Source organism: Uranotaenia lowii, chromosome 1, assembly GCF_029784155.1.
Source record: "Uranotaenia lowii strain MFRU-FL chromosome 1, ASM2978415v1, whole genome shotgun sequence".
Lineage (NCBI taxonomy): Eukaryota > Metazoa > Arthropoda > Insecta > Diptera > Culicidae > Uranotaenia > Uranotaenia lowii.
The window spans coordinates 202,197,916-202,207,506 of record NC_073691.1 but is presented as its reverse complement, the minus strand read 5'-3'; the positions used below and the strand labels follow the sequence as shown (position 1 = coordinate 202,207,506).

General features: G+C 37.8%; 1 protein-coding gene across 1 annotated transcript; it reads left to right on the top strand.

Annotated features, from left to right (window-relative positions):
* The first annotated feature begins 1,052 nt into the window (after positions 1-1,052).
* On the top strand, positions 1,053-8,197 carry LOC129744240 (cyclin-L1). Its single transcript, XM_055736665.1, has 4 exons — positions 1,053-1,575; positions 3,116-3,300; positions 6,067-7,047; positions 7,301-8,197. Exons 1-4 carry the CDS (start codon positions 1,267-1,269, stop codon positions 7,644-7,646), a joined length of 1,821 nt encoding a protein of 606 aa, XP_055592640.1. The 5' UTR covers positions 1,053-1,266; the 3' UTR covers positions 7,647-8,197.
* The last annotated feature ends 1,394 nt before the right edge of the window (positions 8,198-9,591 follow it).

Here is a 9,591-nt window from a genome sequence, read left to right as displayed (position 1 = left end):
TCAAAAGTATGTTAAAATCACATAGAGCAGAATGAATCACATACAGTAGAAAAAAATTTAATTAGAAATTTAAAGACAAGGAATTCTTTCAAATTGAGTATGCTTAATTTATACATTAAAAGGGAAGTTTATTATCTATCAATAATGAACGATATAATATTTAATATCAACGAGATTTCCCGATTCATATTTCCCTTTTTCCCTCCAGTTTGTTCAAAAGATCCAGCTATTTTCATTCGTTTTTCTTCAGGATTTCTGTGGAATGATGGAGGACATGGAAGCCATATTTTGATTCCATATCGATATCTCTGGTTCGTACACTTGAACCGGTGTCCATGGCGTAAAACATGCTGGCCGAACATGAAGTGGATATTCTAAAGGAGATTGATATTGAAATTAGTTGTAATTTTTTCAGAACAATTGAGGAAATATTACCTTTTATACTGCCATGGCGATGTACTTTATTTTGAAGCCCATATAGCTTTAACCGGAATCAATTGCATCAGGTTGCGGGTTCCCGATACTTCGATACCAATCTTTCGGTTTCGAGGATGAAGTAAATTTGGCTGGCGGTGGACATCAACAATCTTAAAAAAAAAAAGATTCTGATGAAGACCAAACGTCGTAGAGCTTAGTTTCTCACAGGTAAGGCTCGAGCAACAAAATGATTCGAAGCAATTCTTCCGTTAATTCGTAAAGTTTTCGCGACACACACAAATTGAATGTTTTGATATTTACCAGTGCAGGATACCGCTAAGACTGATTTCCAATTTTACATACCTTGAAGTTGTTTCCACAGTAAGGGCCTCCAAAAACAGAAAGAACTTACAAAATATGTAATTTCTGGTACTCACTTCTACGTAAAAATGTTCGTTCTTCAAAGTATGTACTTTTTACGGTCTCAACCCGTAAAATTTTCTTAGAGTGTACGTAGCGATACATCTAGGTAGTAAGTTTGTTTACCTACAGGTAAACACCATTTAGCGTGTCAAAAAGACAGCGCCGTTAGCTGTCAAATTTGTATCAACTGTGGTAGATAGTTGCTTTACCACAGTTTTGCACTTTCGCCATCTGGCTCTGCGCGGAGTCAGTCGTAAATTTTCAAATTAATTTTTAAAGTTCTCGAATGTCGTGAAAATTTTCGCACTTTTACAATTTTGAAGTGGTTATTATCTTATTCTTTGATAATAAAGTGCTTTGCGATTTAGTGGGAAGCAGTTTTGGAAGCAAGAGCAGGTTTCTGGCATCGTGTCATTTGAAAGGGAAATGAGCACGGGAAAACCTCATTCCAGCAGCAGTACGATGACTGTCACGGAAACTGTCCCTACAAAAATGGTGGTTCCCTCCTTGTCGGGAACAAGCGCAACGGCTCCGACCACTTCTGGACCGTCATCGCAACAGCAGAAGTCCTACGGGAAGATTGTGCTCACGCTGGAAAATTGTCTGCTTCCGGAAGCGAAAATGAACCTGACGCCCTCGCAGGCTGATGGTTTGGATCGGGAAACGGAAATCGACTTACGCATACTCGGTTGCGAACTGATTCAAACGGCTGGAATATTGCTGAAATTACCTCAGGTAAAGTCATAATTTTATTCGGAAGGACGAAAAATGTTGGTCGAATCGTTTAGAAATCGTTTTTCGTAATTCGCCGCCATCTTGGAATTACGTGTTGCGAGGTGCTGAATAAGAGCAAACACAAAAAGCAATGAGACGAATGAGACATTTCATCCTCCCCAACCAAGGCCTGCTGTTGGTTGAAGGACTGTCGAGTCAATGTAGCGTGAGCATGTGTGCGTGTGTGTATGGAGGAATGCATTCTGACCTTGTTTCCATCTTAGGTACCTTGATACGAAAAATTCAAAAAGGATTCAATTCCGGGAAAAAGTCTATTTTGTAAAATATAGTACAGACCCCGTTCGATTTTGGCGACATCCATGCTAAACCGTTCATTTATGGTTACATACCAAAACTTTTTTTTTGTAACTTAGTTTTATTTTTTTTAAATTGATCGAAATTAATGTGAAACATATTAGATATTAATTAATTTAATGGTTCAATTTTATTTGTATAGAATTATTCTTATTTTTACTGCTTAAAACTAATATAACTGAGCATGTCTAATGAATACAAGGCTAATTCCATGTTACTGCAATTTTGAATAGTTTAAAATTATAATACAAATAAAAAGTTGAAAAAAACCATTCGAATTTTGTTTCACAAAATTTACGAACGTGTTGCAAAAAAAAACGAACGAACATATTCCTAGATTGATAGATTTTAAGATTTAAACAAAAGTTTTAAAAATGATTTTTTTTTCAATTGAAATTTATTTTAAACAAAAGTAGCATGTATATTTTATTTTAAGTCATTGACTCTTCAAAAGTTTTATGTTCCGTGCGTGGGTTAATACCCACATTGAAACTTTTCAATACAGCTATGTTAGGGAAGGGGCTAATTGAAAGTTAAATGATGTAAACCAATATTTGAACCTCCAATTCCATCGTTTATTGAAAGTTTTTCTTTATTTGTATTTGAAGCAATCAGACTTTCTTTATTTATTTGTATTTGAAGCAATCAGACTTGAAAATTATGAATTGTTTCTAAAATATTTTCATTAACCCTCTGTTATATATTGAAATGGTATTACTATTAGTCTGTGATATTACCTCATATAAAGTTTTAATTGTAATTTTGTAACTGTAAGTTTTCTCTTTGCTTTGAGTTTTATACCCAATAGCAATTGTATCTCATATTATCACATTTGTATCTGCATATTATCAATAGTTCACATTTGAAATACTTTAGATTCGAATTCATGTTTCAATAAAGTAAAAAGGCGACATTAAAACTTATAAGATGCTAAACAAAAAATGGTTCAGTCTTAATGATTAGGTACCAAGGAAAAAGTCAACACTTAAGGTTTTTCGTATGAAACGTTGTTATCATTTATAACGTATAATCGTGGGTACGGATTTTTTCCCTACAATAGTTCTGAAAGGCTGTATATGTAACATTGTAATGACATATTTTCTGCTCCTCTGTTTTCTTGCACCTCCCCTCTCGTTTTTAATCATCCAACATATTCCACTCGCATCACCATCATCAACCGTCGCAGGTGGCCATGGCAACTGGGCAGGTCCTGTTCCAGCGTTTTTTCTATTCCAAGTCCTTTGTGCGACACAGCATGGAAGCTACGGCGATGAGCTGCGTATGCCTGGCCAGTAAGATAGAGGAAGCGCCCCGACGAATCCGAGACGTAATCAATGTGTTTCACCACATCAAGCAGGTCCGTGGTCAGAAGTAAGTATCATACGACGATACGGCAAATACCAAGAATCGACCGATCCTCCACACCATCCTGTCGTAGAGCACCATTATTTGGTTACGCTCTGACAAAGCGCACCATCTTCAATGTTCAAGTTTCAACTAACTTATGAATTTTGAAAAAATCACTGATTGATGGTGCGCTATGCAAGGTCTTTGACTCGAAGCATTTTTGCATTAAAAAAAAACAAACCCAAAAAGTGTGTTGGCCGGCGGTGTCGCCGATTTGCCGTTTCCTCGCCTATCGAACAAAAATGCATTCATTTGCTGCTCCTCATATGAACGAACATGCTTTATTAACTTATTTCAATTATAGTTTTGTAGGTAAGACGCAATCTTACTCAAAACAAAACTAAAGCCCAAATCTACTCCCCACAAAGAAAAATGTATTGTGCAAAAGGTTGATTGTTAGTTTAGTTCTAAACGAAACGTAAAAAAGAAAACAACAATGACAAGCGGTGTCATGTTGAGTGTTTGATGAAGGACCGAAAGAAAACTAACGGGCAATTACAAATAAGGCAGGAATTGGAACAGTGATGTCCTACCAACGGCTTCGGATGGATTCTCATATGGATACACACTGTACGGGCGAGAAATTCACAAGATGAACAAGATGTGCCTTTTACGAGTGACGTTTGCCCTGAGGATGTGGCGAAAATCAGTTATCTGATAACCAACTAAACATAAACTGAATTTCCAAACATCACTGAGCATACTCTCGAAATCGGAGACTTGATCAGTGTGTTCTCTCGATCACTGAGCTATCAAACGATAAGTAATTGCAAATTGTATCACCTGCAGTTTGTTGAGGATGGAATCGAAAATTCTAATACACTTTCTTTTCAGGCCGGGAACGGTTCCTTCAAACATGGAGTTTTTCATATTGTTATGCTGTGGAAAAGGTAGGTACTATATAGATAATTAAACTAATTGAACCTTGTTAGGAATTATTTTAATTAAGAAGAATTCTAACTTCCAAATAAACTAATAATCAGAATTCAAATTCAAAACTTTTCAAAATTTTATGTTTTTGGATTCGGAATTCATATTTTGATTTATATTAAAAATTAGGCTCAGTATGATATTTCAGATTCAGATTTTTTTTTTCGAATATCGATTTGAGTTAGAGAGATAACTCAAATTTAGGGTTCATATTCATCACTATTTATGAGAGACACTGCTTTGAACATATTTGACGCAGCATTTACAGTGATGAATATCACCCTAAAAAAAGGTACCTCATTTTTGAAGTCTAATAACTTTTTTTTTATCTAAACTCGAATCGAAATGCAGTCTTCGGATGAAATATTTGTCATTGTTAAGCTTTACCCCGTTTTCCCGTTTTCAACAGAAATCGGCCGAAGGGGACCAAAGTTATTTATGAAAAACTGGATTTTCTTGTCCCTCCCGAACAAAATGTCTCAAAATCCCATACAAACTTTAGGCTCGTTGAGCGACCCCTTCCCATGATCCGATCTGGCCCAAATTTGGCATGAGACCTTGTATTAGGCCTAAGATCAATTTAAGCCTGCAGCGCATAACATCTCAAAAGCTTGAAATTTCCCATACAAATTTGGGGCAGTCTACCTAATGGTGCCATTTTATTTTCCAATTTCATTATTAAATTCAACCATAATTTTTGCTGATTTGCCAAACCCTCAAATCCCAGTAATTGCTTCACTGAAAAATTGAAGCTAACACTTCCATATTGAAAATTTTTAAACGTCTACGTTTTCGGAACATATTCTAATCGATGTTTGAACGTGTTTCTAAAGGTATATCGAAAACGAGAACAACCTAAAATCTCAACCAAGAAACCTGGCTGAAGATCGGGAATTTGATAATTCAGTCGCTTAGGATCAGAGAGAAAACTCTTCGAAGTTGTCAAGGTGCTCGATTTTGCATATATTTTTCAAATTCAATCCAAAAAACTTAAAAGTTTTTAAAATCTGCACCAGTTGTAGAAAATGTGCACTAGAAAAAATCACACCAGATGTAAATTGAGATATGAAGAATCTTCTTCTTCTTCTTCGTATTATGTTGATGGCCAGAGAATGTAACTTTATAACATCATATAAAAAATCGATTGGAATACTTAATTCAAAAATGATGTTTATGTCACCTACATCACTCTGATCCTGAAGACATCAATTGCTATCCGCTTACTATTCTATCATTGAAATTTCGTCGAAAGTTTGAGTTTAACATTACGCTTTCCATTTAATTTTTTTCCAGATCACAATCATGGTTATTGATGTGGGTAAGATGAAACTGCATATACATTAACCCAGTTTATTTCCAGTCAGTTATTTTCTTTTCTTACTCACGTCGAAGCAGTTAGTTTCCGTCTTTTGCACAATACATTTTTCGTCAAGTTGTGGGTTGAGTAAGATCGAGGACAGATGCTTCGTGCAACGGCGTCGGCTGCCTACCCAACGCCTGTTTTCCTCTGGCAACCGGAACGAAATCAAGCAATAGCATGAGCTCCGAGACTCGTGAGATACGCGCAACCTTCGACGGCACGTCGGAACACGACTTGACTGACTCCTTCAGCCAGAATGGTGGACCAGCGTTGTTGGGAAAGAGAGCACGCTAGCACAGAGGCTGTTCCGTTTCAAAATGGGGAGCCACCGAGCGAAGACTCAAAACGATGTTGCAGAAAAAATTGAGAGCTGCGTAAGCCTATATGATGGTCTTTTTTGTTTTTTCTTCTCTTTTTCTTGTGTGTGCGCTTTGATTTAGGCCCCTGATACCGATGATTTTGGACCAGCACTATATAAACCTCAAGTCACAGGTGATCAAAGCCGAACGAAGGGTCCTGAAGGAGCTAGGCTTCTGCGTGCATGTCAAACATCCTCATAAGCTGATCGTAATGTACCTGAAGTACTTGGAGCTAGAGAAACATCAGAAGGTGATGCAAATGGCGTGGAACTTCATGAACGATTCATTTCGTACGGATGTGTTCGTTCGCTATCAGCCGGAAACGATAGCATGTGCTTGCATTTATCTGACGGCTCGTAAGCAAAACATTCCTCTGCCTAGTACTCCGGCATGGTTTTTGATATTCCGAGTCAGTGAAGATGACATGCTCGATGTCTGTTTTCGAATCATGGCTCTGTATAAACGGGCTAAGCCAAATGCAGAAAAACTAGAAGAAGCCGTTGATACTCTCAAAAAACAATACCAGGAACAAAAGAAAAAGGATCGAACGGAAACCAGTACACCTCCGGCGGTAGTAATGGTTGATAGAAATAATGGGTCGCATAATGCGTGGGGTGGATTCTTTTCCCGAGCCGTTCCTCTTCCGGCTGACCCGGATAACAACGGGAATAATAATGATGATAAGGATAACAAAAAATCACACTCCAAATCGCGTTCTCGGACGCCACGTTCCCACAGTCGATCACATTCGCGATCGCGGTCTCGTTCAAGGTCTAGATCACGTTCTCCAACACCCAGGTCATCTCGTTCCAAATCACGTTCACGATCACGGACTCCTGACTCGCGCTCCCGATCACACTCACGATCGCATCGATCCGAACGGGAAGCCAGCCATTCGCCCTACGACAACAAGGGTACGTCGCGAAAGTCATCCAACAAAAAGTCGAGACACCGGTCCCGATCGCCCCAGCTTAAATCTTCATCGAGTAAGAAAAGGTCAACGAAACACTATTCGAGGTCCCGATCCTTGACTCCAGAGTCGCCGCCGAAATATAAGAAAAGGTAAAATTATGTGTGTCTTTTTTTGCTAGTTATTTTTTCCTAACTTGTCTTGATGCAATATTTCATAAGAGAATTGTTGACATAAGATGATGAAAAAATCTCTCAGCCATTGAGAAGCTCCTTCGAGAGTTTTGTTGATGTAAAATCAATTGCCAAATAAATCTGAATAATGTTCAATGATTCAATTGAATAGCTCAAAAAAAAAACTAATGAATTATTCCAAAAATTAAAAAATCGCGTTCTTTTTTTGCAGCTCCAATGACAAAAAGTATGACAACCGTCGCCGGGATGATCGGGACAACAGCCGCTACGCCAACGGATCCGATCGGGAGAGATCGTCTAATAAGGATCGGGAACGGGACCGTGATCGGCACAGTCGCGGCGAACGTGATCACCGGGGTCGATCGGACAAAAGTGGCCGTGATTATGACCGAGACGAGTACAATCGGAAAGACCACTACTACCAACATTCGTCCGAAAAGCGCGATAAATACAGCACCACCAGCAGCAGCAGTCATCGCTATACCAGCAGTAATTCCACCAGCGATAGGCATCGATCTTCGAAGCATAGCGAGAGGGATCGAGACCGAAGACGATAATCATAACCACTGCCACTGAGTTTGTTGTAGGGTATGCGGTGGTTTGCGTTGATATCGCGAACATAACTGTTTGTTCTAAATAACCAGTGGAACATCTTTTCCACTTAATAAGTTTTTTTTATTGTTTAAAGGTCACCGAAATGATTTTTTGGTGGGCTACTGTATTGAATCAGGTGGTCACAGAGGCGAGCGGTAAAGCATTTTTTTCTCATTTCTGGGTATTATTTTTTCGTTTTTACTTTTATCTGAGGAACAGTAGTTATTATGAAAGATAGCATTTTAATAGGATGCGATGCGATGTATAGTGTTGTAAAAAATAGTATCAATCTTTAATTTGAAAGTGAATATCGCTTAATTTAAAAAAAAAACAGCATACCATTTAGTTATTCTGATGAAGTTTATTTGCGTTAATATCAAAGACAAAGTTGCTAGCCAACGCTACTGTAAGGATTTGTTATTTTACATCTAATTTCCTCGATACCGGGTTTCCGCAGCTTAATTCGGAAGATAGAAAAAACGAAAGAATAAAGACCAAAAGCAGTCAAAAATGATACATACAGTATTTTTTTTTAACGGAATAACTTCGAAACATGTCCAATTTTCAATCAATCATCTCGTATCATTTCTAAACTGATCAGGTAGTCGACAAAAAAAACCGAAAGACTATACAATACAAGAGGTGGACAATATAAGTTCGTTGGCTGTCCGGAATTTTGACTGAAATCAAATAAACACACTTTCCCCAGATCGGCAACAGTGGAGCTTTTTTCGGCCGTATTGCGTCGGACAATCGGCACTAGATCCTTAAGTAAGAAGTGTGCCAAAGGTCTTGGAGAGCACTGCTCAACACATGCTCTGATAAAAGTGAAGTAATTTTCCATTGACAGTATATATTTTACATTATTATAATTTGCTTAGGCTGATCGTTGGACAAAAGTTATTTCATTTTCAAAACCGCGATTGTGATCTTCTTGAAAATTTTAGTTATTTTAAATTCACAGTTCACTGTTTTTGAAAATAATGGCTGAAGAATTTTGGCAGTGATCGCTAAAGCTACCGAAATTGTTGACGAAATTGTAAATTTGTATCAAGAAAAAAAAGACTGCACATACATTCAGTAGAAGTATGATGTTTCTTGCAAAGCGGTTGATCACAATTGGCAAATGGCTGTTCCTTGATTTTTTCGTCAAATTGCTAACATATAATTATTGCATCATTTGTTGGACTCAATAGGCACAGATGTTGGGTAGAGGATAATCGAAGCTTCTAATCCACCTGCAAAACATTGCTGCCGAAATCTTGGAACTTTGGAACATTGAAGCGGAGAGATGGAAAATAACTAAATTCATCTCGGTTTCAATTGATTCTGCATCCCGCTTTAATCCCCACATCCTGTAGGCACAAACGTTCAATACGTACAACAGCAAAATGAAATAGTTGTGAGAACTTTGGGTAAGTTAGGTATTTATCGTTTTCCAGTTTAGCGCGAATTAATTTGATTTTTGAAACGCTTTGCAGCCATGTTAGAAGTTAAAATAATTCCAAGTGCGGTTTCTCTAAAGGCAAAGATCCTGGAGGTGCTGATATCTTACAAGCTGAATGAAGAGTTTGAGCTGACATTACGGGAAAACTTTGATGATTAAGAGGAAGCTGATGAGACCGAACAACGGGACTATTTGGATGAAGTGCAAAAAGCGTTCCAGGAAAAGCTGAATCTGATTCACTGGGCTGTCCATTCTGCGATGAATATAGTTCATGAAATTGTCGAAAAAAAAACCAACCTCGTGTAAAAACAAAAACAAACTATCCTCCTGTGTAGTGCCAGGCCAACACAATTTCGGAGCTTGGTATAGGTTTTGTTATTGGAATTCTACATCAGTTGGTTAATGCCATTGAATGAAGTACAAAATGTTGAGAATATTATTTTCGTATCCAAACTCAACAC